Source organism: Podarcis bocagei (assembly GCF_964188305.1).
Source record: "Podarcis bocagei genome assembly, chromosome: 10".
In the NCBI taxonomy this organism is placed as follows: Eukaryota; Metazoa; Chordata; class Lepidosauria; order Squamata; family Lacertidae; genus Podarcis; species Podarcis bocagei.
This window is the reverse complement of record NC_138135.1, coordinates 39407452-39434155: the sequence shown is the minus strand read 5'-3', so window position 1 is coordinate 39434155 and position 26704 is coordinate 39407452. Positions and strand designations below refer to the sequence as shown.

The 26704-nt window shown below is 43.6% G+C and overlaps 1 protein-coding gene across 1 annotated transcript in view; it reads left to right on the top strand.

Moving 5' to 3' along the window:
* The first annotated feature begins 2175 nt into the window (after positions 1–2175).
* The window catches only part of PLXNC1 (plexin C1), a 55836-nt gene continuing 31307 nt past the window's right edge, over positions 2176–26704 (top strand). Inside the window, exons 1-8 of the mRNA XM_081212205.1 lie at positions 2176–3229; positions 15167–15295; positions 16530–16664; positions 18967–19067; positions 20136–20250; positions 22031–22276; positions 22434–22557; positions 24513–24588. Of these exons, the coding sequence (XP_081068331.1) occupies positions 2267–3229; positions 15167–15295; positions 16530–16664; positions 18967–19067; positions 20136–20250; positions 22031–22276; positions 22434–22557; positions 24513–24588 (1889 nt within the window). The 5' untranslated portion in view covers positions 2176–2266. The remainder of the gene's footprint in view (positions 3230–15166; positions 15296–16529; positions 16665–18966; positions 19068–20135; positions 20251–22030; positions 22277–22433; positions 22558–24512; positions 24589–26704) is intronic.

The following is a 26704-nucleotide window of genomic DNA, read 5'->3' as shown; positions in this document are numbered from 1 at the left end:
GTCACCCAGAAAGGGAGAAGGAATGTAGTAGCTGCCGAGGCCCCCATGCCTGGAGAGAGTCCATTGGCACCCCTGAGAGGTTTACCTTGCCACATACAGACACCTATCTCCTCTGACCACACACAATGTCAAATGGGCATCATGCAAGTTTGTTTGTTTTTTTTAATGAAAATGGCATCAGGTGGCAGGGAAGCTGGTAATTAAGGAGGCTGGCCTGTTATCTTCATTGCATATCTTTAGGCATTACGTGAAAACGTTTCTCTTCAACCAGACCTTTGGCTGATTAACATTCTATGTCCTCTTAAATGTGTTTGTGGGAGGGGAGCTATTAATTTGTTTTTGTTTCTAATTATATGTATTTTTTGCTTCTCCTTTTGTCTTTGTATGTTGTGAACCATCCTGTGATCTTTGGTTAAAAGGCAGCATACAAATTTAATAATTAGCAATGATCAGGACCAGAGCTGGCTTGGAAGGGAAATTTAACCTTCTTCCTGCCCCTGCTATTGGTCCCAAGAAAAACCACGCTTCTGAAACTACAGTTTACTTGAAGGGGAGAAGAACGTCCTCTTGGCATCTTGCTGGCCCAGAGAGAGCAGGCAGTCCTGGGCAGCTGCCTGTTGCTCAGCTGCAAGAACAAGTGAGTGGTGGTTGCCAGGGACAGTCGCCTCCGCTGCCTCAGATTGCTCAAGCCGCCTCTCCCCCTGGGAGATGTGCCACCCACAGAGGAAACGCAGGCCAGTGGCAAGTAAGAGGAAGTTGCTCCTGCCTGCTTCCCTCCATCTTTGGGTGGTGCAGGGGGGAGGATTGGCCAACACAGAGACAGGACGTGAGATGCCACCTTCTCATGCTTGCTTTCTCCCTCCGTATGTTGCCACGTGGAGGGGCTGATTCCCGCTGCTGTGCCAGCCAGTGTGTGGTCAGAGGGAGCCTCTCCCCTTGCTCACTTGTGCTCTCCCTTGGAGTAGTGCAGCTATTAAGATTGGGCCCACTGTGCTGCTAAGGAGGAGAAGGTAAATAAGTGTGTAGGGCAGGTGTTATGCACTGAGTTGAATAGGATCCAAAATGCAGCAGTCTGATTGGTCCTAGAACAATGCAGCAGTATGAAGGGTCCACAGGAGCAACCCAATCCAGCTCCAGGTGGAAGTGAATCCGCAACCTGACGGCCTACAGGAGAATCCCGGAATTAGCCAATCACGTGTGGCCCACTGGGTAAATAATGTATATAAAGCAGATACTTTGGGGGAACTTTCATTCCTTGCCACTATGAGCTGAATAAAGAGCATGAAATCCACACTTGACTCCAAATATATTTCAGCAGGCAACTCCCCCCCCCCCAACTCTCTCTATATGCTCCTGGGCAACCTTATGGGGGACCACAGTGATGGGTAGAGCCGATGAAGAACAAATATTGTTAACTGCATCTTTACACAATTCACATACAGGTGGGAAGCATGATCACGGCTCAAGGACTTATTCTAGCCAGGCAAGCACACTCAAGGAAGGCATAAAGCAAGGCCGGCAAGGGGCGTTGCCTACAAATAGGGGGCGTGGCCTAGGATGTATGGTCAGAGCAGGCTCTAGGATGGGGTCACGGGGGTGGAGAAGTGAATTCTTTTCTCGCATTTCGGCCCAATCCTCCCTACGACCCCCTCCCTCTTGTCGTTTGCGCATGCTCTCCCGCTGTCTCCGAACAGGGTCTCGTGATGGGAGGGGCGAGGAGGATAGGACAACCAGCTGGCGGAGGGCGCAAGGAAGAGGGCGTGGCGCACCATAACCAAACCCAAGCAACCCCTCCCCGCAATAATTTGGAACCGGCCATGGAGCTAGGACACCCTCCTGAATCGCCTTGCTCCCCTATGGACCTCACCAACGTCTAAACAAGGCGTGGGGGGGGGAGCGCTTGTGGGGTGGGGGGACTGGGGACTGGCGGGAAGCAGCAGGCCGGCCAGTTTCCAACACGTGCAGCGCCCCAGCCGCACGCGCCTCCAGGGGGCGGGGCGAGACATTGCCGAGGGTGGGCGGTGAGGGGCAGGCGGGAAAGCTCGCACGCGCGAGCCGAGTGGTGCTTCCCAGCGACGTGGAAAAAGGAACTTCTGCGCGCAAGTCTTCTGGCTGGCACCGAGGAAACCACAGAGAGCGAGGGTGGGGGTGGGAGGGGAAGGAGAGGGGGAGGTTCCTGCCCTCAGCGCGCAGCCATGGGGCAGCTGTCGGCACGCTGCCTGCAGAGCCGCCTTAGGTAGCCGGAGCGCAGCGTGTGTGTGTGGCCATGGCCGGCTGGTGGCGAAGGCTGAGGGGGCGCCTGGGCGGCGGCCTTTCCTGCTACTGCCTGCTGCTGCTTTCTGCCTCTGCTCTGGCCTGGGCGGCCGAGGAGGCGGCGCGCGCGCAGACCTTCCCTCAGCCGCTCTCCAACCTGGCGGCGAGCGCGCGGCGCTTGCTGGTGGCCAGCGGCAATCGCTGGTACGAAGTGGAGCCCTCGCTGGCCTGGGCGAAGGAGCACCGCAGCAGCCCGGCGCTCGACTCGGGGACGACGGTCAACAAGCTCCTGCTGCCCTTCGGCGACGACCGCCTGCTCACCTGTTGGACGCAGCCGCAGGGCTCCTGCTACGAGGAGCGCCTCGGCGCCGACGCCAACGCCACCGTTTTCGGGCGAGAGGTGGTGACCTGCTTGCGGAATGGCTCCGCCGCCGGGTGGATCTTTGCCCGCGGCTCCGAGTGGCGGCTGGTGGTGGCCACGTCTCGCCGACTGAACGATTCCAGCGACTTGGATCCAGAGTGCCTCGCAGAGGGCGACTCCAGAGTGGCCGTCGCTCTCCAAGAGCGCCAGAAGGCGGTCCCGGAGGACCACCGGCTGCTGGTGGACGACGGCTGCTACTTGCACTTCGCGGACGCGTTCCTGTGGAGCGGGCAGTTCTTCTTTCCTTATTATCACTACAGCCTCAGCATGGAGCCCAAGATGCTCGTGGTCAACCAGATGCCGGCAAACCGGTTCTTCGGCCACGGCCAGGCCATCTTGCGCTGCGGCGGCGGCTTCACCCGGAGGATCCTCTCTTCCAACTACGTCCAGGAGCGCGGGCTCTGGGTCGGCGTCTTCGGCTCGGCCGAGGGTCCGGCCACTCCGACCTCCACGGCCCTTTGCATCTTCAACCTCAGCCAGGTGTCGAGCGTTTCGGAGGGATGCGCCCTTGGCGATTCGAACACGATCTGCGTACACGAGCCTGCGGAGACATGTGTGAGTAGTTTTGGTTCTAGGTTGAGCGTTGCCCTGCGGAATCGGAGACCAGAGGGCCGGCTCTAACAGCGCACCGTCGTTGTTGCCGGCTGGTCTGATGCTCAAGGTAGACCGTTTTAAAGATGTGAAATAACTTTGCGGTCTTATTTGCGCTTGCAACAGCCCCATAAGGTCGGTCGCGTTTTCTAGCCCACTGGGTGAGTTAATAGCAGCTGAGACAGTGAGTTTTCTAGGTCAGTGTTAAAACACATTGGGGGCATTACTCGCCCGGGTTCCTAACTATTCTTTTTCTTACGTGGCTTAATGTCACAAAGAGGCAGTCCGCAACAGGATTTCGCTTTCGTTTTTCTTATCAAATTATCTCCCCACCCAAAAGGCAAATCTGCATTAACTGGGGAGGGAAACTACAGGCTGGCATGTACAGCTGTGATGTTGTGTAGATGCTGCAAAAATAGGGTTGCCATATTTCAAAGACTAAAATTCCTGACACCTGCAAAATTGTTGAGCAGTTTTTTAGGACACCACCAAAATTGTTGACCTTTTTTAAGGAAACCTGCATTGATCCCACAGTAAAATACCCTAAGCATCTTGGAAGTACCACCATATAAACACCTATGTTTTCTGTTCTCTCTCCCATCCCCTAATCTAGATATGAAGGGAGCAGTAAAAAAAACAACAAAATCTTGCATGTACCCTGTGACTCTTAAGAATATTCCTGTCTTCACTGTCAATATTTGTAACTCAAGGTACATAGAAAAAAATACTAAATAGTACAGGGCAGAACAGGAAAGAGGGTAAGCTTTCTGTGTAGGTTTAACCATAAGTTTGAAGTTGTCCATATTAATGAATGCTGCTGCTGTTGTTGTTATTCCAATTTATTACCTGCCCTTCACCCTAAGGTTCAAGGGCAGGTTGCAACAATTAAAATGCAGCATTAATATTAAAACACAATATAAAATTGTTTTTCAACAACTTAAAATTACTAAAACAAGTTAGGTCCTAAAAATATACATTTCACATGTCAAAAGCCAGGGTGAACAGGTGTATCTTCCACATTTGCAAAAAGTTGTATGATGGTGTGAAACAGCTGTCATCAAGTTTCGCTGAAATAGAGAGACTGGTAGAAGAAGAAAAAGATAATACCAAGCACCCAGAAATTCCAATATTTGGAGAGCTTTTAAAAAGAGTTAGACAAATTAATGAAAGTAAAGTAAAAGCTTCCCTGGAAAAGACCCTGATGTTGGGAAAGATGGAGGGCACAAGGAGAAGGGGACGACAAAGGACGAGATGGTTGGACAGTGTTCTCGAAGCTACCAGCATGAGTTTGACCAAACTGCGGGAGGCAGTGGAAGACAGGAGTGCCTGGCATGCTGTGGTCCATGGGGTCACGAAGAGTCGGACACGAGTAAACAACTAAACAACAACAACAACAAAGTAAAAGCTACAATGGTACCTCAGGTTACATACACTTCAGGTTACAGACTCTGCTAACCCAGAAATAGTACCTCGGGTTAAGGACTATGCTTCAGTATGAGAACAGAAATTGTGCTCCAGCAGCGCGGCAGCAACAGGAGGCCCCCATTAGCCCAAGTGGTGCTTCATGTTAAGAACAGTTTCAGGTTAAGAACGGGCATCTGGAACGAATTAAGTACTTAACCCGAGGTACCACTGTACTGGCCATGATGGCTATTCTGCACCTCCAAGGCTGAAGGTTAGATCCTACTTGTGGGCTTCCCACAGGCATCTGGTTGGCCAATGTGAGAACAGGATTCTGGACTAGATGGGCCATTGGTGGGACCCAGCAGGCTCTAATTTAGAAGGAACTTTCACAGGGAATACTACACAAAAGTTTACTTATGGGTGGAAGACAGCCTCACAACTGATAATGGGTAGCTAACTTAAGGAAGCATGGTGAACTTACTGCATGAGGGTTGTGGGGTGAGACCTATGACAGGGGATGCATTTCTCTGGATATGTTGAACCCAACAACAACAACAACAATTGCCCTTCACTGCAAGGTCCTAGGGAAGGTTAAAACAACAGCAAGTACAGTGGTACCTCGGGTTAAGAACTTAATTCATTCTGCAGGTTGGTTCTTAACCTGAAACTGTTCTTAACCTGAAGCACCACTTTAGCTAATGGGGCCTCCCACTGCCGCCGTGCCGCCAGAGCACAATTTCTTTTCTCATCCTGAAGCAAAGTTCTTAACCCGAGGTAATATTTCTGGGTTAGCGGAGTCTGTAACCTGAAGCGTATGTAACCTGAAGCGTATGTAACCCGAGGTACCACTGTACAGTTAAAAACAAAGTAATCACCTGCAAGTGCTGAAAGGCTGAGCAGATGTAACTCTATAGAAGTAGTTCAGCCAACATGAATTACTGTCAAGCCCCCTTTGGTTCCAGAGAGATGCTTCACTTTCCCACTGCAACCAGCGCACTTACTGTTGGATGAGTTGGCAAAAAAACCTGATGTCCTGCTAGCTGAGCATATATAAAAGAAGATCACATGATGTTGCTCAACATAGGAAGCAGAAAGTTGGGTTTGCAGTGGCAAGACACAGTTACTCAACAGCTTTGCAAAGAAAGACTTTTCTATTTGAAATGGCAAGTCAGCTCACCACATGCATGTGACCAAATTTTAAAAAAATGCTTTTTGTACATTAAGTGCATCCTTTATTAAGCATTGACATATAAATCTCTGCAACCATTCCTGGGGGGAAAAACAACCGTTTGCTGTAGTGTTGTCCATTATCTAAAATAGCTTGCAAGGCAAAACAGCATTTTGTTGGTGCTGGTATCATAAGGAAATAAGAAGAGTCTTCTGGATCAGGCCAGTGGCCTATCTGGTCCAGACCCTGTTCTCACCAGACTCACCAGATGCCTATGGAAAGTCCATAAAGCAGGATCCAAGTGCAAGAACACTGTCCCTTCACATGGCCTCCACCCAGAGCATGGTCATCAAGGCTAGTAGCCTTTGCTTTACCTCCATTCATTTGTCCAATCCTTTTAAAAAGTTGTCCAAGTTGGTTGCCTCCTGTGGGAGTGAATTTCATAGTTTAATGATATGCTCTGTGAAGCAACTTTTTTTCCTATCTCTAATCTTCTAACATTCACTTATCCACAATCTCTAGTTCTTTGAGAGAGGGAGTAAACCTTTTTCTGTATGCACTTGAAGCCACACAATGGTGAAAATTCATCATTTGGATGAGGGTTTCCCAAACTTGGGTCGCCAGCTGTTTTTGGACTACAACTCCCATCCCTAGATAGCAGAACTAGTGGTCAGGGATGATGGAAATTGTAGTCCAAAACAAGTTGGAGAACCAAGTTTGAGAAACCCTGATTTAGATTATGGTTGGAGAACCTGTGATGAGCCTAGATGTTGCTGGTTCAGCATTCTGGATACATTAGTATGAAAAACAAGAAGAAAATAGATTGCCAACATAGTAAAAAAATAGAAATACACTGAGTATGCACAGAATTACATTTTAAACCAGAGCTGTGGAACATTTTTGGCTATGTGGACCTTATTTGGCAGGTGGGCAGGACATCACATAGTAAGGACTTGAAAACACCTTGCATAGCCAGCCCAGTAGTCTTGGCTCTACCACTCAGCAACTGATGGGAGTTAGTCAAAGCTTGCTATAGGGTGCATGATGGAGTTCCCTGCAGTGAATCCCCTTCCACACGTGTTCCAGCAGACTTCAAAGAACATATATTTAAAGGAAAGATAATAAAATGAACATCTGTAACCCAACCAGCCACCCTGGCTATAAAACTGTTTTAATAAATAGGAAAACAAGTTGTTTTTTACCGTTGTAACAATTTTATTCTCAAAATGTGTCTTCTGTATCATGAAAAGTAAATAAAATCATCATTATTTTAAAGTGTAAGGAAGAGTCCCTCAAGCCTTTACTAGTCTGGCCACTGTAACCTAGGGATGGGCCCCCCAACATGGTGCCCTTGTGAACCCTGCTTGGTTCCCACCAAGGCCCCCTGCACCTCCCAATTTTTATATTAAATTGAGGTGTGGTTTTGTTTTTTTTGGTTGTGGGCTGGTTGCATATTTTCTAGCGCCCAAGACCATCCCTTACATTGGTACCCTTTGGCCCTAAGAGGTTGGGAAACTGAAAGGAATGGGAACAGTTCTTGCCTCAAATGGAAAATGTTCAGGCTGCATGAGATGTTTGGAAAAGTAAAGCCTTTTCTGCAGAGAGCCCTTCTAAAGATGAGCAACTCTGGTTTGCATGCTTTCACAGAAGTATTTCAATGGGCATCCTTTCAATAGATGTATTTGGGATTGCTGCCTTGGATGTGTAACGTGAGACTGAATGTTGTAGAATGGGAAATCACACTTGGTGGATATTTTGTGCCTTGTCTAGATATTTTTGTTTTCAGATTACAGTGGTATCTTGGAAGTCGAACGGAATCCGTTACGGAAGTCCGTTCAACCTGAAAAATGTTAGGAAACCAAGGCATGGCTTCCCGTTGGAAGTTCCTGCAGCCATTTGGAAGCTGCGTTGGACGTTTGGGTTCGTTCACAAAGCAGAACACTCACTTCCGGGTTTGCGGCATGCGGGACCCAAAACATTCGACTTGTAAGGCGTTCGAGATCCAACGTATGACTGTACTTCTAACTCCCAGTTAAAGGACCTGTACTTTCAGAAACTTAGATTGGCACACTGGTTGCTTAAATACTTTATTTTTATATACCAGACATGTTCAACCAGTCAACCGCAATGTACAGGTAGATCGCCAGGGTGACCCTGGTTGATCACGGAAATGTTTTGGCCCCACGCCCCAGGCACTATGTCCCTCCTCCACAGCAAGGAAAGTTGGGGCAGACGGGAAGCTCAAGTATTGTTTCCTGGCAGCGTCAAGTGGCTATCCTCCCCCCAAAAAGCTCAATAACACTTGCCCACCCCAAAACCTCAACTCTTGGCAGTCCTCCCCCAAAAAGCTTGACAACTCTGACAATGGGTAGATCACTGCCAGTTTTTTTTAATAGTGGGAGTAGATCGCAGTCTTTAGGGAGCTGGACGTGCCTGTTATATACCGTTAAATCATGAAGAATATATCACAGCAGTTTACAACAATATAAAGACATAAAATGATACAATAAAATAATTAAAAGTTGAAAACAAGCTGAAAGCAAAAGGAAATTAAAAACATGTTTGCTTCTGGTATTTTAGCACTTATTGTTACGGCTGTTCAAGTTGCCATGGTGACTATGAGGTAGAGCTCCACAATTGTCGTCCTCTCACACTCTTGCCACTGGTGAGTGTTCCTCATTATGTGGTGAGCATACCTTTCCTGGCTTCTCTGTAAACTGGAAAAAAGGGAAAGGGTTCTGCCAAAAATAGAAGTTGTGCAAGGATGTTCTATCTTCTGCAAAAGTCTACTTAGAAATTAAACAATAACCTTTTGCCCCTAGTAGTCTAGTTCACATTTGCATAGGACTAGGGGATGCTGAGGGACCTTTGTTTCACATCCATGAAGGCAAGAAGCAGCATGGTGGAGAAGGAAAACCTAAGAGAGGAACTTGCACCCTATCTTGCTTTCTCCTAAACCCCACATGAGGTACAACAACACCCCCTTCTTCCACAAATCTTCTGTAGGTGCTAGAGGACTGATATGGGAAGAGGTGAGTTTTGTTTCTTTTCTAGCATGGCATTTGTAGAAATCAGAAGTCTCTTGCACTGATTCTGCTTTGGGAAAAACTCGATAAAGTGTATCCCATTGTTCTACACCTTATATGTTACCCGTAAATGTAAAAGGACCCCTGGCTGTTAGGTCCAGTTGCGGACGACTCTGGGGTTGTGGCGCTCATCTCGCTTTATTGGCTGAGAGAGCCTGCGTACAGCTTCCGGGTCATGTGGCCAGCATGACTAAGTCACTTCTGGCGAACCAGAGCAGCGCTTTTGTCTTGTGGACGGCAAATTTAGTTTGCATTGTTGTTGCTGCTGCTGTTGCTGTTGTTTTTGGCCTAGTCAAGAGTTATGTGAAAAGAACAAAACACAGTAATATACCCCTCAAAAATAATTTATTGGACTGCCTTATGCAGACTACATGAATATAAAGGGCATGTCTGTAATCTGACAGGAATGTTAGCTTTTCTAGTTAATGAATTTCTTTTTAACATACTGTGTGTTTGATCTAGCTATTTTCAAAATGGGGTGCATTTTAAGCATAGCTTTCTTTTAAATAGGAATTAAGTCACAGAAGTCCTATAAGCCTTCAGATAAATAAGTCTGATGAAAGATTAGCATAGTGAGCCATCTGGCCTGGCCAGGTGTTTTGTGTATACATACATTCAGAGAATGAGAGAGATATTTGGCTACAGAAAGAGAGGCAATACAGTGAATGATGCTGGAAGGAGGGATGATCTCTCTATCACAATCTGGTCTTATGACAGAGTTGTGTTAAGGTTAACACGTTCCCATCAACACGTTTCTCGTGAATTCTGTGTGGCCCAATTCAGAGTACTATAAAACCTTACATGGCTCTGGACTTCAATACCTTAAGGAACGCCTTTCCCCCATACAAAGCGACCTGAACTCTACACTTGTAATTGGAGGCTCTTTTCTGTGTCCCTACTCCCAGAGAGGTTTGGAAGGTAGCAGCAAGAGAACAGGCCTTTTCTGTGGTGGCTCCCTGATTGTAGAATACTCTCCCCAGAGAGGCTTACCTGGCCCTATCATTACATGTCTTTACCCAGGCCTATGGCTATTAAATAATCTATGGCCTGTATAGGTGTGGGGAACAGGACTGTTATTAGGATGGTTATTTTATTATAAGGCTCTTTGTCAGTATGCTTTTTACTATATTTTTATTACATATTTTTATCATTGATGCTCTGTATTGTGTTTTTAATGTAGTACACCACCCTGGGATCTTTTGATAAAGGGCGGTTTATCAATTGAATTACAGTGGTACCTCGGGTTACATACGCTTCAGGTTACAGACTCCGCTAACCCAGAAATAGTGCTTCAGGTTAAGAACTTTGCTTCAGGATGAGAACAGAAATCGTGCTCTGGCGGCGCGGCAGCAGCGGGAGGCCCCATTAGCTAAAGTGGTGCTTCAGGTTAAGAACAGTTTCAGGTTAAGTACGGACCTCTGGACTGAATTAAGTACTTAACCCGAGGTACCACTGTCATAGTATTAGAAGTAGTATTGCAAGACCAAATCAGATCTGTGCCAAAACTTCAGATGCCTTAATAGTATGCCATATGCTCGGAGCATCCTGTTGCGTCTTCTTGTGCCATTTAATACTTGCACAACTTGTCTGTTAGCTTCAGTGGAGTAAGTGCTAGCTAAAACAAATACACATTTTATAAAGAAGGATAAAGTTTGCACAGTGTGGGAGGGCTTGGGGGGATGGAAGGACTACAGTATGATTGTGTCTTGCACAGGGGTTACATTCTGGGGATGATGCATATAAGCAAAAACACATATACCGGTACCGGAACCACCCCTTTGAACCCCCCCAACCATCCTTATCTTACAAGAAAGGCAGAGAACTTTTAAGCTCTCAAGACCTGCTTACTAAGGACTGGGATGCTCTTGTGAGATCTCACAGGGCCATCCAAGTTTCCATAAGATATTGTGAGAGCATCCTAGAGCCTGGTACCAGCAAGTCTGAGCACTTAAAAGCTCTTTCCACACTGGGAAAACCCAGTGCAGAAGGAGCTTTTAAGCTCTCCGCCTTGCGTGCAATTGATCTGCAAGATTTCAGACATTCAGCTTTCAACTGAGTAAGGTTGAAATTGCTCGGGTTAGTTGTGCATAGGATGCGATTGTCAGTGCCTTCCTGCATAACTTCAGTTGGACAACATTAGCAGAGAACAGCTATGGAACTTCCCCAGCCATGTTTTTTCCAGAAGATAGTGGACTCGTTACCTCCATCCTGCATCCTTGCTTGCATGACTGATGGTTAGTGATGATGGGAGTCATAGAAGAACAACATTTGGAGAGCATCATGTTGGTTACTCATTTGGGGTGAAGATCATCCCCACTGAGTGCCTTCTAGGAGCTTCAGCTGGTAGCCCAATGATGACCCTTTGTGGACAGGGATAATTTGGCCACAGTAATCTATGAATGCTCTCACAGCCTCAATACAGTGGTACCTCAGGTTACATACGCTTCAGGTTACATATGCTTCAGGTTACAGACTCCGCTAACCCAGAAATAGTACCTCGGGTTAAGAACTTTTCTTCAGGATGAGAACAGAAATTGTGCAGCAGCGGTGCAGCGGCAGCAGGAGGCCCCATTAGCTAAAGTTGTACTTCAGGTTAAGAACAGTTTGAGGTTAAGAACAGACCTCCAGAACGAATTAAATTCTTAATCTGAGGTACCACTGTATTGGATTACTGCAGTGCAATTTATGTGGAGCTTTCTTTTGGAGATGGCTTGCAAACTGCAGCTGGTGCAGAATGCAGCCACTTAACTGTTAAGAGGATCAAGGTGAGCCCATATTAAAACACTGGTGCTGGCACAGCTTCATTGTCTTCCTATATGTTTCTGGGTCCAATTCAAAGTGCTGGTTTTCATCTATAAATACCTTTGTGGGAGTGCCTCTGGACCATTCAATCTTCATTTGAGGCACTTCTCCTGTTTTCCCCTCTGAAGAAGGAAGGTTAGGAGGGTGGGTTCTTTTCTGTGGGTATTTTTTTGTATGGGTTATTGAAATGGTTTTATTGAACACATTGTTTTTGTTTTGTGGAATTCTTCTTGGTTCTTAATCTTTGTAAGTTGTCTCTGTAGTAAGTGAGAAATAAGTCAAATAAATTACAATAATACAAAGCAGTAATTGTATTAAGCTGGCTGTGGGTGGTGAGAATTTTAGTCCAACCACATCTGGGGATTAGGTTGAAGAAAACACTGCTTTAAAGCATACCTCTTTTAACTAAGTGTGACATTTGTCATGCAGTTTAGTCCCATTGACACCAGTGGGACTTTTCTTCTTACTGCAACACACACACCCCTCCAATTCCAACCTGGGTTGTAGTGAGGGCAAGGAATTAAAGTTCTGCCCTGGATTGTTTCTGTATTTAAACTTTAATGTATTAATGATATAAATTGCTTAATGCTTTATATCTCTCGTACACCACCTTGGGATGCCACATTAAAGGTGATCAAAAATGCCTAATTAAAATAAGAACCCCTCTCCATGGCTGTGGTGGCTGGGGCTGATGGGAATCACAGTCCAAAAAAGCATGCAGTTGGGAAGGCTGGATAAATAAAAGACAGCTGTGCAGAGCCAAATTATCTCACCAGTGTCAATGCCCGGCATCTGCCATCACTATGTGTAGTTTAGGCCATAGATGCTTAGGTTGCTTGGATGTTAATTTCTGTCAACAAGTGTTGCTGATGGTGTAGTCCAGGCTTCCTCAACCTCAGCCCTCCAGATGTTTTGAGACTACAGTTCCCATCATCCCTGACCACTAGTCCTGCTAGCTAGGGATCATGGGAGTTGTAGGACAAAAAACATTTGAAGGGCCGAGCTTGAGGAAGCCTGGTGTAGTCACACTCTTCCCCCCACCTTTTGTAGATATGCCGTATATAATGGACCACATTGTGTTCTCCTGCTTTATGGAAAAACAAAGGAATATTGAAGCACTTCCTCTTTGGATAAGACGGCAAAACTTTTTCTTTCTTTCTTGGTGTTACAACGTTGTTTTCCTGTCTTGTTTAAAAGTGGTTGTGAAACTTTGTACAGGGGTGAGAGCTGACAAACCACATTATGTTGATCGCTCAGCATTCAATGCCCCTAACACTTTAGACCACAAACAGCATTGGCAGATGCTGCAGTAGCAGCATATATTTTCTCGAAGTACAGCACAACTTCATGCACACATGTAATTAATGCCTGGAGCTTCAATAATATGGGAGATTGAGTGGCAAAACATCAAATTATATTTTGTGTTAAATCTACGTATAAGAGTTTTTTCTTCAGCATCCAAAACACAAACATACCCATGAACCTAAATAAAATAGTGTTTTATGTACTCACAAACATGATAATCCATCATACATCTTTTTGTAAATATTTGTATAAATGGATCACGATGTTTGTGTGTATAGTATAGCATCATTTGATATATATTAGGGTTTTGTGTTTGTGTTGTTTTGAGTTGAGCCACTTTAAAAGAAATTGAGTATATATGACAGAGGGGAAAGTCGACTGAATTCAGTTTCCTGTACTCCCTCTTTACTGTTAGGTGGAATTTAAAAACATTTCTGTTCACCCAGTCATTTGATTGCTGAAATATATTGTTCCTGACAACCTTGAAATTATTTACCTGTAAGGATATTTGATCGTTTCTGAAAGTTTTCCGTTTTGCTGTATGCTGCACTTTGGTTCCTTTGGAAAGAAGGAATGTGATTGAAATTTAATTAATAAATAATTATTAAACAACACTTTTTTCCTAAAGGGTCCCCTTTGAAAAACATGCGGTCCCCTTGATTTGCATAAACTCTCTTGGATTGAAGATTTTACTGTCTTCAGATGGTTAACTCTTGTAGGTTCCTTTGCTCTTCCCGTCACATGAGCAGGCACACAAGCCAGCAAGCCTAGTTAACCACAGCTTCGTGTTACATTCAGTTTGAACCAGGGAACTATGGTTAATGGCTCCCAACATTTGCTTCCAAATCCTGGCTTGTTTGAAAGCTGTTAATCATAGCTATCAGTTTGGACATAAAAGGAAGCTATGATTAACTGTGACTTCCTGGCCTGTTTACCAGCTGGTGCTAAAGGAGGGGTAAAATGGGAGAAAAGGGATGCATGAAAGAGCATTAAGTTCCTGCATATCATAGCTTCTAAAGCAAAGATCATGATGTCTGAATGGGGCCCATCATGCCCAGTTAAATAATTGCTTATTGTTGCAATTTTTTTTATATCCTTTTAAAAATATCGAATTGCAGCACAGTTTTTAATTTCTTTGGTTTTTGGCCTTTACATTTTCCTGATTTTATAGTTCAGGTCCCCACCTAATTGTTTATTTGTGTTTGCAATGATTAACTGATTTAATTAAACTGGTCTCCACCCCCATCGCTCAGCGATGAGGTCCAGCACTGAGGGCCTTCTGGTGGTTCACTCACTGCAAGAAGCCAAGTTACAGGGAACCAGGCAGAGGGCCTTCTCGGTATTGGCACCCGCCCTGTGGAACACCCTCCCATCAGATGTCAAGGAAATAAACAACTGCCTGACTTTCAGAATACATCAGGGAAGTAGTTAATGGCTGATGTTTTAATGTATTTTTAATATTTTGTTGGAAGCCACCCTGAGTAGCCACCCTACCCAGATGGGCAGGGTATGTATGTATGTATGTATAAATAAAATTATTTATTCCTCCTTTTTGTTACACTCTTTCCTGTAGCTTCCAACATGTAATCTTTGGCTAGGTTCTCAGTAAATATCAACTAAAGAACATGCTGCTGTAGTTGTACAGTTAAGGAACAGCTAAACTCATGACTGATGAGAAGTTTGCCAGAAGGCATAGCTGTTATCTGTATGAATGCTTCCAGTGTTCAAGTAATACATGCTGTTTGTTTCCTGGTTTTTCTCTGGTCTCCTGATTCATACTCTGCTTTAAAACATGACATTTACACCTAAGATATTATTATTTCTCATCCTGATAGGAGAAAATTGGAAGCTTCCAAACTTCACTTTAGGGCCGTATTGGGGTGGTCACGTGAGTTCAGGAGAAGGCTAGAATCATTCTCGTAATACTAAACTGTGGTCTAGCATTGTATCTATACCGACCCATAAGCTGCCAAAGTTTTGCAATAATACTGTGTGGAGCCCTGCCTTAAGTGCAACGCTGACTCCCATAAAGAAGCTTTCAGCAGCAAGTTATAGGTAAGGTAGCTTGAAAATAATAAGTTCATATTTGATAAAATGATGTATACTCATATTTTGCTTCTGTATTTGATTTTTCAGAACAAGATAGCTTGGCCAATCAACAATGCAACTTTGCTGAGCCACTCTGATTTGGTGTCAGTTTATGCCACTGTGGTTTTGAACAAGATTGTTTTGTTTTTGGGAACAAGAAATGGACAGTTGCTGAAAGTACGTGGCTTATGGTTTGTTTCATGGTTTAACTGATGAATCATTGTTGTTGCATTAGTTGATAGAAGCTTCTTGGCATTTTGCATGTAAAAGTGCTAAATAGTTGCTATATTGGCAAATACAGTCCTACCTTGGTTTTTGAACAGCTTAGTTCTCGAACGTTTTGACTCCTCAACATTGTAAACCCGAAAGTGACTGTTCCAGTTTGCAAACTATTTTTGGAAGCCGAACTTCCAATGGGGCTTCCACAGCTTCTGACTGGCTGCAGGAGCTTCCTGCAGCCAATCAGAAGCTGTGCTTTGGTTTCCCAACGTTTTGGAAGTTGAACGGACTTCCGGAACAGATTCTGTTCGACTTCCAAGGTACGACTGTAACTTCTCTTCTTGTATAATATTTGAAAGATGGTTCCTTTCCCCCCAAGTCCAGTGGCTTTCTACGTAATTAAACAATGCCTTCTCCCCAACAAAAATATATGTTGGCCTTTATTCAACATTTCGTTGGATTGGTTTTCAGTGAGATAATTTAAATAATGTAATTTCAAAATAAGTTTTTAGGCTGTTTGTCTAGCTTTTTGAAAAGCTTTTATTGCTGTCATCTTACACTGTTTTATTGTATGTATTTATTTATTGATTGATTGCTTATTAGCCCAAATAGGGCTAATATAGCTATACAAAGCAGCTGAGGAACCAAACATGTGAGGAGAAATGGAGGCATGCAGTCCAGACATTCTGCTTCCAACACATTACCTGTACACAGTCGAGACCACTCCATGAGTTTGAGAATGAATGGGAAGATCTTCTATTCATGGAGGCTGCCTGCATGGTTTTAAAACCCTGTGCAATCAACATTTTAAATGTTGTATTTGTAAAGAATAGCTGACCAAATTGAAAACATACAAATCCTGATCATTAGTCACTGAACGTGCATTCAAAATAGGTCCTTTTATCTTTCTTGAGATAATAGTAAAAGAACATGTTCTCTTTCCAGGTCAGAGTATTTGTTAGATTATCCATGCAGTTTGCTTCTTATCTGTTCATTTGAGGTTCTGCTTGCACAGTGGGACTTCTGCTTCCACCTCCTCCACCCAAACATGTCGTCCCCCCCCCCCAAAAAAAATCTGTTCCAAATAGCTGATGATGGGGAGGAATAGAGGAACCATAGTGTATTCAAATAGGGCAGATAAATTTGCCCATGATAACATGATAGTGGTTCTTTTTGTTTCCTGTGCTTTTAGGTTATTCTTGATGAAAACATGAAAGCAAATTGCCCAGACATTTTATATGAAATTGAAGAAGAAACACCAATTTTTCACAAACTTGAACTTGACCCTGTGAATAAAGATTACATCTATCTACCATCTGGTAACAAGGTGAGCTAAAAGCAGCAGTCAGCACAAAGAGTACTTCTGAAGTTGGCTTTCAGTCATCTGGCAAAGTCCTTGTTAACTGAAGTCCAGCAACCTACTTTACTTTTGGGTTGTAGAACAGGACCCTGAATATGAGTAGGTGTGATTTCTAGTCAACAGAGATTCTAAACTATGCAACTGACTTGATTAGTTCTGTGTAACTTTAGAGATTAGCTATCGCATCATTTTCTTAGTGTTCGCAGTTGCGTAACTGACTTACATTGTCTTACGTGAGTGCAGGGACTTTTCAAAACTGAGTTGATGGAAACAAGAGAAAACTTGTTGATGGCATCAAACTGCACACCTTCATATGATCTCTCTCTCAGCATCTCTCATTTATCCATTGAATTCAGGAAGCACCGGTAAGCCTTTGTGAGGAATGTTTGGATGGATGATGAGTAATCACCACACATGAGATTTCCTTATTACAAGAGAACTCCTTTCAGTCTCTGTTCAGATTAGAGCATTAATGCATACCTGGCTCACTGTTGCATGTGCTTGTTCGGGCACTTTTATCCACACAGGTACTTTCAATCTTACGGCTCCAAAAACCATCTCCTTTCTTGTGCACATTAGTGGGTGGTACTTGTTAGGATGCATGTAGGTGTACTATGTAGTATTGTCTCCTTCCCTCAAATATTATTACTCCCCTGAGGTCCATTGTGGATATGTGTGAAGTTATTTGCTTGCCTGTGTATGCACTTTTTTTTAAAAAAAAGTACAAATCTGGAATATAAGTTTTTCCAGAATTGCGCAAAAGTACAGAATTGTACTTTTAAAAAGTAAAGCCAGATAAGATTAGGAATCATTCATATGAAAGACTCCTACTTCCTGTCCTACCTTTTCCTTTGCCATCTACGTGCAAGGGCAATTTATATATTTTAACATAGCTGCTCTGTGAAAAACAGCTGGGTTAAAAATAAAAATGCCATGAACATGTCTTTGGGACTGATGGAAACAAAATGGAAGAAGTAAACGCGTCAGTAGAAACCATCTAGTGAAATGTCATCACATGTTAAAAGCAATGACGCTCCCCACATGATAAGCTTCAGAGGATCCACATTTTTGTATTGCATTTTCTTCTCCTATTGCATTATCCACAGATTGGCAAATATTATGTCGCCACCAGCTGTCTCCTCATAGTCAAGAAGAGTGATTGGTTGAAAAGAGCAAAGGACTACTCAGGTGTAGCACCCTCCTCGGGAGAAGGATTCTGCAGAGATGTCTTGAGAGGCTGCAGCTGTGCCTAGGGTGGGATTCTGGTGCCTCTGGTTTAAGAGCCTCAGTGCAAGGCTGAGAGAACTGCTGGAACAATGGCTTGCTAACCAACACTGTTTCTTGCACCTGATCCTGACCGTCTGCTTACCTGGACCTTCAGTTGCCCCTCAACTCTGTTAAAATCACTGCTTGTCTGGAATTGGACCTTGGATTGGCTATGGAATTTGCAGCTCTCGGTCTGCAATAGCCATGGTTATCTGGAAGGCTACTTGCAGCCTGGGACCCAGCTAGAACAAGACAGAAAATAAACTTAATTTAGCAATGGGAGGTGCAGGCTGCCACTTGGATGAGGAGGACGCTTTTATACACTGCAAAAGTGAGAGACAGAGAGAAGCAGCTTCAAATCCACATTAAACTCCAGAGTGGAAGAGCCCACAATGGCATTGCCAAGAACACACTTTAGCATCAAAGATTTGCAGCAGGATTTAATAGGATTAATAGTGGAGTGCAGTTGCCCGTAGCAATCTCCAGCCAGGCAGAAATGGTTATGAGAGACCACACTCCTTCCAGACCAAAAACCACGTTAACAGGTGTGCAGAAAGTTGGTGGTTTTAAAGTGCTGAAGGGCAACCACACATTCAGCAGCCTTTCCTAGAAACGGAAGTTTAGAGACAAAGGCTGTAACAGGCAGGGAATCTGCATGCAAATTATTTTTGAAGTCATATGCCACCCCGTTTGCTCTGAATTTAAGTACAAGTGAGCACAGCTGGCAAAGGTCTTGTGACAGGTCCAGTTTGCAAATGATCTCTTCCTATACACCCCCAAATTAGCAAAGTGGTGTGAGGGATCCATAGAAGGTTAACTTGAAGTGACATGAACAGCAGAAGGTTGTTGCAATATTGTAAGGAACTACTTCGAATTCCTTTTTTTCTTTAAGTTACTGATTTGCTTTTCTTTCTATTTCCTGGCTTTATGAAAATTATTTTACGTTTTTTAAAATGTTTACTAGAAACATGCAAGAGTGATTTTTTCTCCCTTTCTATTTTAGATCTGGAGAACAAAGGTTGCCAATTGTAGCAAGTATATTTCCTGTAAAGAATGTTTAACTGCCGTGGACCCCCACTGTGGATGGTGTTATTCATATAACAAGTATGCATTTTTGCTTCTTAGGCTCATATGAATAAATGCTTCGTTATTGGTATTTTTTAATTCTTGATACCTTAAGGCTGTATCCACAGTTGTTTTTACAAAGCCATCTTGGGTCAGTTTTAAGTCTGCAGTGACTCTTCCTATAACGACACTTACTAATAATATTAATGCAAAGGCAACTCAAGTTTCTCTCCTAACCTTCCCAGGATGTTTGTGTTAGTATTCTAACTGGGCTAAGACAGAATCCTGGTGCCAAATAACTTTGAAATTCTAAAACAACAAGAAGACCATAACAATTATTTATTTGCTTTAAAATTATATTTTTATAAAGTTTGAGCAAAAAAGAGTGATAAGACACAATAGGGACAAGCCAGTAGCCAAGCAGTAAATAAGAAATTAGTGTTTTAGCAATTAAAGCTAGCATGCAGTAAGACTCTTCTTAAAAGGACATCTATAATTGTGGTTATAATTATAGTTAGCAGGAAGGAGTTATTTGGATAGTTGCGTTAAATTCGCATACCCTATTTTTAATTTGAAATTTGAGAAAGACCATAATGATATATTCTCATAAGATTGAAAAAGTCATAGAGTGGTCCCAAAGAAAATAATGTAAATAAATGTTCTTTAACACCGACTCTCCAAAACTCATATCTACTCTTGGATATGTGGCTTCGAGGGACAATGGCATCACAAGCCATGAGAAAGAATCAATGGGTGTGACTGGTTTTTTATGGTTTTAAAGACAGAAATGAAGCAACAATAAAGTGAGAAAATCTGATTAGGTTAATCAGTTCTATCTCCCGGAAATTTGCATAGTTAGCCAACAGGGTGGAACAAATTGATTGAAAGGAAATGATGGAATAGATGTTCATTGTTTGATGTATCTTTTTTAAAGCTAAATATCTGGAACATGATTTCTCAGCCTATTAAGAGCTGAGAAGGCACTTTAGAAATGTCCAGTCAAGGTGGCCACAGTTTGGCTAGGAGATACAAATAATGCATATTTTTATATATAATTGAAAGAGATTTCTCTATTTCTCTCATGCATATATTTGGACTTTTCTTCAGCTGCACTTTAAAAGGGGAATGCCCAGTTTCAAATAATATAATGAACTGGACAAGCATTCCATATGGAACAGATAAATGCCTGAAAATCTACACATCTAAGCATTACAGAGGTGAGGTATGTTAAACATCATTTTCATTTCATTTATAGTATAACTGCACTACTTACATTGTTTTTACAAATGAGAGAATTTAACTTGGCAATTCTGAGCTCTCTCAGTACTCTGGTCTGACTGAAACATAATAGCCCAATGCTATGCTGCTTATTCCTTTCTCCTGGTGTAACAAAGGGGTGGGCGAACCTGGGTAAACAAAACCCTATTTATTTTTATGTACACAAAAGCATGTATCTGGCCCAAGCTTCCATGTTTGACATTCTCTGCAAACCATCTCTTTAGACAAGCAATTCATCCTACATAATGAATCCAATGTATTTGGCATACTGGCAGAATCCCAGGCTCCCATACTTGCAGATCGCACTGTGTCAGTTTGCATGCACCCAGCAGGATTGGGACCCCCTAACCCAACTTCCTTGGGTGGCTCCAGTTATGGCTCCAGGTGAATCCTTGTTAGAGCAATGGTGATGTCTTCTGATTCTCCCCGCTTTCTGCTTGGAATGGTTTTAGATCATGTTGCTATAATGTGAAGAGGTTAATGGTTTCCTTATGCTGGAGATCGCTTCTCCCCACCGCCCCTTGCTTCAAAAGAGGTCCGGGGGCAGCGGCAAGCGCTTCCCGCTGCCCCCGGACCTCTTTTGAAGCAAGGGGCTGTGGGGAGATCGCTCTCCCGGTGCTCCGAAGCGGGGCGGGGGGGTGGGAACACCTTCCCCCACCGCCCCGCTTCGGAACGGTGCTCCGAAGCGGGGCGGGGGGGTGGGAACACCTTCCCCCACCGCCCCGCTTCGGAACGGTGCTCCGAAGCGGGGCGGGGGAGTGGGAACACCTTCCCCCACCGCCCCGCTTCGGAACGGTGCTCCGAAGCGGGGCGGGGGGGTGGGAACACCTTCCCCCACCGCCCCGCTTTGGAACGGTGCTCCGAAGCGGGGCGGGGGGCGGGAACACCTTCTGAAGGCTGGCGGGGGGCAAAAGTCTTTGTCCCCCCTGCCTGCCTTCCCAGGGGCTTTTAAATCGCCCCGGACAGCGGAGAAGTCCTCCGCTGTCCCGGGGCGATTTTAAAATGCCGCCCGCCAGCATTTTAAGATTGCCCGGACAGCGGAGAAGTCCTCCGCTGTCCCGGGGTTTTTTAAAATGCTGGGGGTGGGAAGAAAAGCCCTTATCTCCCCCCCCCCAGCCTTCAGATGAGGTCCGGGGACAGACTGTCCCCGGACCTGGTCTGAAGGCGGTTTCCCTAGGAACGCATTAATTGATTTTCAATGCATTCCTATGGGAAACCATGCATCGCAAGACGAAAAACTCGCAAGACGAAGAGACTTGCGGAACGAATTAATTTCGTCTTGCGAGGCACCACTGTATAGTTTATGGTTAATGCAAACCAGGAATCTTCTTGACCGTATATTGAAGCTAAGGTTTGAAGCAGATTTACAAACACTGGTTGGTATGAATTCTGGTTTGCATAAAACATGGTCTACATGTGTAACAAATCATCATCATTCTAGGGAGAGAAGGAAGTGGGAGAATCGTTCTGTATAAATCTCATGGCTTCCCAGTAGGAATCGTTGGGTGTGGTGAATGGAGTTGGGCAGATTGCAGCAGCTCCTGCTATTCAGCCAGTTAAAAGTTGGCGGTATATTTTCAATTGTTTCTTGCCATTCACTTTTTATCTCATCTTTAAGTAGCCTATCAACATTTACCCTGAGAGTTTAACTCTGATTCTCTTGGAAGTTCCTCCAGACTATCATCTAAGAGGTTGATAGCTTAACAATTTTCTCATTCCTTTAGATTTCTGTAACTGCAGTTGGAAATTCTGAAGGGCCATTCACTTGCAAAGTGATAGATGTGAATACCAAAAAAATTCTTTGTGAGAATGTGAAGGAAGACGTCATGAACTGCTCTTGTCACCTTAAGGCGGCTGATCTAGTTGGAAAAGGCAAGTTTTCTTCATATTTTACCTATAACACCTGGCATGTTTTGTTGTATGGAATCTGTGAGGATATATGTGGCCTGATTTTTCATTACTGTGCTTGGGCGGAGGGAGGATAAAGCCATGTTGGTTCTGAAAGAGGAAGCTTTGAAAGTGTGTTATGGATTGCTGTGGTTGGAGGTTGGAAAAAGGAAGAGAGGTTGGCTGTTGTTTGTGGTTGGTGTAAGCCTGGCTACTATTTTATCATGTCACACTTGTCAGTCTTTTCTTGCGTGTGCAAGATTGGGGAAGATGGTCTTAATTGTCTGGCACCAAGATGAAGGCCACTTCCTGAAAACAGCCCTGAATCCCAAATCTTGTGTTGACAAGATTAGAGCATTTGTGTGTACGCATTCAACTATTTAAACTACATTAGAAAAAAGTTGCTATAGAAGACTGAAGACTAATTGTCATGCCAGAGAAACGTGACCCATGTTATCAGCTCTTTGGAAACTCCACTGAAAAGAGCAGCATAAACAGAATAAATAATTAAGTAATACAATTATCTGTGGCATAACCTCTTCATTTATGTGGGCTCTATGCATGGGTATCTGCAGGAAGATAAAGGGGATAGCCTGTTCACCCAATGAGCCTTAATCGACATATTCCTGGCTTTCATTTTTAAAAAGTAAAAATGTAGTAAGTTTCTGGCATTTTAGAATTTGACGGACGAGTTAGACTGTGCAGGCACTATTCTCCTCATTTGTTTGTGAAAACCTTACCTGCTCCTTCAGACATTTTTTATATGATTTGGCATTCCTTTATGACATATTCAGCAGAAAAAAATATTTTCAAGATGTCCCTTGTCACTAGCATGGCAAATGTGGAACTATAGTTGATGATCTGATGAAATTGATAGCCTTTAATTGGACTTTGTTATTTTAACTTATGTACAACTACTCAGTCCACATGCCTATTTTATACAGTGGTACCTCGGGTTACATACGCTTCAGGTTACAGTCTCCGCTAACCCAGAAATAGTGCTTCAGGATGAGAACAGAAATCGGGCTCCGGCGGCATAGCAGCAGCAGGAGGCCCCATTAGCTAAAGTGGTGCTTCAGGATTAGAACAGTTTCAGGTTAAGTACGGACCTCCGGAACGAATTAAGTACTTAACCCAAGGTACCACTGTAGTTTTGTTTTTCATGTTTTAATTTTCATCTGGTGTTATAGTTGTTCTCTCTATTTTATACACATTATAAAATGAAATAATAATCACAAACTTTACAAAGAAGAAAAAAGAAATACTAGCCAATCAGTGGCGGAGCTTCATGCTCCAGCACTGGGGGGCGGAGAGCAGGCAGGGGTGTGGCACACGTCCTGGGGGCGTGGCGCACCGCTTACAGGGGGGGGGGCAGCCGCAATGGCACACTAGTGGGATCGCGCTGCTGGGGGCAGTGTGCTCCCCCTGCACTCCTCTTCCTCCGCCAGTGTAGCCAATGAAATTTAAGGAAGGAGACCTAACCAATTAGTCAAAGGTAAGGCAAGAGAAGGCAAAACTCTTGCTTTATTGTTAAGCTTCTTCTGTTGGTCTTCCCTGGTAAATAAGTGGTTGCTGCTCCATAGAAAACAATTTGATTATACAAGATTTTAAGGTAGCTGTGATTTGGGACAAGTGTGCCAGCCCAAGAACAAAAGATAACAGCAAAGAAGGAGTTCATGATTTTTCTATCACAGAATAACATTTTATATGAAGTGAGTTTGTAAATATTTTAAAAATTACTCTGCTAATGCCAGCGCTGATAAAGTCAATCAATGTTAATAGCTATATTGCAGGGGGCAGGACTGTGGTTGAGATAGTATGGGGTACACCAGCCCTGCAAAGCAGCCCAGACTTGTTACACCCATTTTGTTGAAAGGAGGGAGGAGGCTGTGTTTTTTAAGTTGTGAGTGGACTGTGAAACTGATTGTAGGAGGAGTACAATTAAAAGCTAGAGGAGGTGAAGGCAGCTAGGCATAGAACTAAGACTTTGAGGAGTGAGTGGAAGGAAGTTCCCTGGATGCCATGTTTACTCATTGAGAAACAACAGGGGGGTAGACCTGACATATAGGTTGCTCAGGGACCAGATCTAACTAGGCCTTGCCATTGCAGAGTCACCAGCGCTGCCAGAAATTGTTGACCTGTTCTCTGATGCTAGTTATGTTTGTCTATTTATTTGGAGTATTTTCTTTTCCCTCCTTGGAAAAATTCCTGGGGACTCCCTTCTATCTACTTTTAAATCAATTGTACCTAAATAACTCATTATATATATGCTTGTACCCAATATATCAAAATGTTTTCTTTTTCTTTTTCCTTTTCCAGTTGCTCAGGTACTCCTCGTCTCTGGTTCACAGACTTTATCAGAAATATTTAAATATGACTGCTCATTAGAGAAAACGTAAGAGATGTTTACATATCTTTTTTGTGGATTGTGGAACAGCTTCGTTAGGGTGCTTTCACATTAGATGTTTCCTCTTGAATTGTCACTCTTTGTTCTTTGTACTGTTACAAGATATCTACACAGTGTCATCATAAATGTGTTATCTTGTATTCTCCCCATGGTACTTTCACCTCTTTTGAAATTTTTTGGGGGATAATCACTTTTTTTGGAACAGAACATAGTGCAATATCTGTAGATGCAGTGTTAAGTTGAAATGCTCTTCTGTCTTTTTGAAGGAATATGGTTGTAGATCAGTGATAGAGTACACCCTTTGCATGCAGAAGCTCTCAGCTTCAGTCCCTTATATCTCTAGGTAGGGCTTGGAAAAATCCTTTTTGAAACCCTGGAAACCCATTGCCAATCAGTGTAGGACCAACCTTCCCTGCCAGATGTTTTGGTCTACATCTTGCGTGATGACCACAGGCCATATTGAGTGTGGCAGCTGGAGCTGAACATCTGCACAGCACCAGATTGGAGAAGACAGGTGCAAACAATGTCGGTGGTGATCATTCAGGCAGCTGAGCCTATTCCCAGGTCTCTACTTTTCAGTACATAGACTGTGCCATTTTTAGTAATGTTATTTTTTTTAAAGTCAGAATAACATCTTCACCCATATTTTAAATCTATATTTGTGTAATTATACTATGTAATTAAACTACGTAGTGCAAAATGTTAAATAAATTGAAAAGGATCTCACTGCTTTTCTGGTTGGTGCCATTGCAGTTAGCTTAAAAATTATTAGCACAGTAGCAGCTAAGGAAGGGGGAGCTCTTTTTGGTAAACATGAAAACCTGTGTGTGTGTGTGTGTGTGTGTGTGTGTGTGTTGAAAATAAACATCCTGATAAAAGGTTATGCCACCTACCCACCTACATAGCTGTATATGACACACCAAAGTATGGATTATGTATAACAGGATGTACATTTTTTGTAAAGTGTGAGACTACCTGAAGAGTCTTGCCATTCTGCATGTAGGGTAGAGGAAGTGCAATCTTTATATAACACTTGTCTGTCTGGAAGCAACCTTAGCAATGAATAAGCCTTATGGGTAGGCTTGTTGTTTCGCTTGGAGCTATTATTAGCATATAGATTTATAACCATACTTGGCCCATGATACATTCTTTTGCTGAAGCATCACTTTAAATCTCGGCTCTGTTTCCCTGAACTCATAGCACTCATAGCCAACCTCCAGATAGTGATGAAAAAGAGCCATTGTGGATTCTGTTGTGCATTAACTCCATCTAAGCTACTGTGTGCGTCACACAGAAGCGTATTTTCCAGAATTGAAAAGTTGGTGAGTAGGGGGGCAAGGCAGGTCCAACATGAAGGCTCATGTTTCTAATTAATTAGTGCAATAAGGCTTGCCACTCATGACTCCTTTTGTGTTAACCAAAGGGTTGTTGGAACAGCTCCACAACAACCTCTAGCCCCAAGGCAAAACCCTTTCAACGGATTTACAGTTTTAAGTGAGATCATAGGGATGATGGAAGTTTAAATAGCAAGGAGGAGTCGACAGTGTGGTTTTTGTGTGTGTGTGCTACCACCTTAGCATAACATATGACCTTTACTTCAGAGGGTATGAGCCATCTACTTTTGCCAGCAGTTGCAGCAACACTATAGAAATGAACCACTTCACTTGCCAGGTTCAGAGGCAGCATGGCACTGAAATCAGTCACTCAAAATCAACAGCAAAGGAGGACTGTTGCCTCTATGCAATGATTTTGGGCTTCCCAGGGGCATTTGGTTGGTCACTTTGGGAGGCAGAATGCAATGGTCTTTTAATCTAATCCAGCAGGGGTATCATTATGGAGCCTTGCTTTCCCATGCCTAATATGACAAAGGTGCCCTTGAAGTTCTCCTGCTGATCCAAATTGACTTTACATGTTACAATTAAATTTCCAAGTTTTCAGCAGGCAGTGTAATATCTGAATTGTAGAGGACCAGTGTTCTAAGTTACTGAGGCCACTATATGAAAAGCCTTAGCATGAGTAAAGCTAAATAAATATTTATGACATGTAAGCCCCCTGAGTAAGACCTAGAATTATATACTGACACACCTTCTCTGCTGGATCTCAC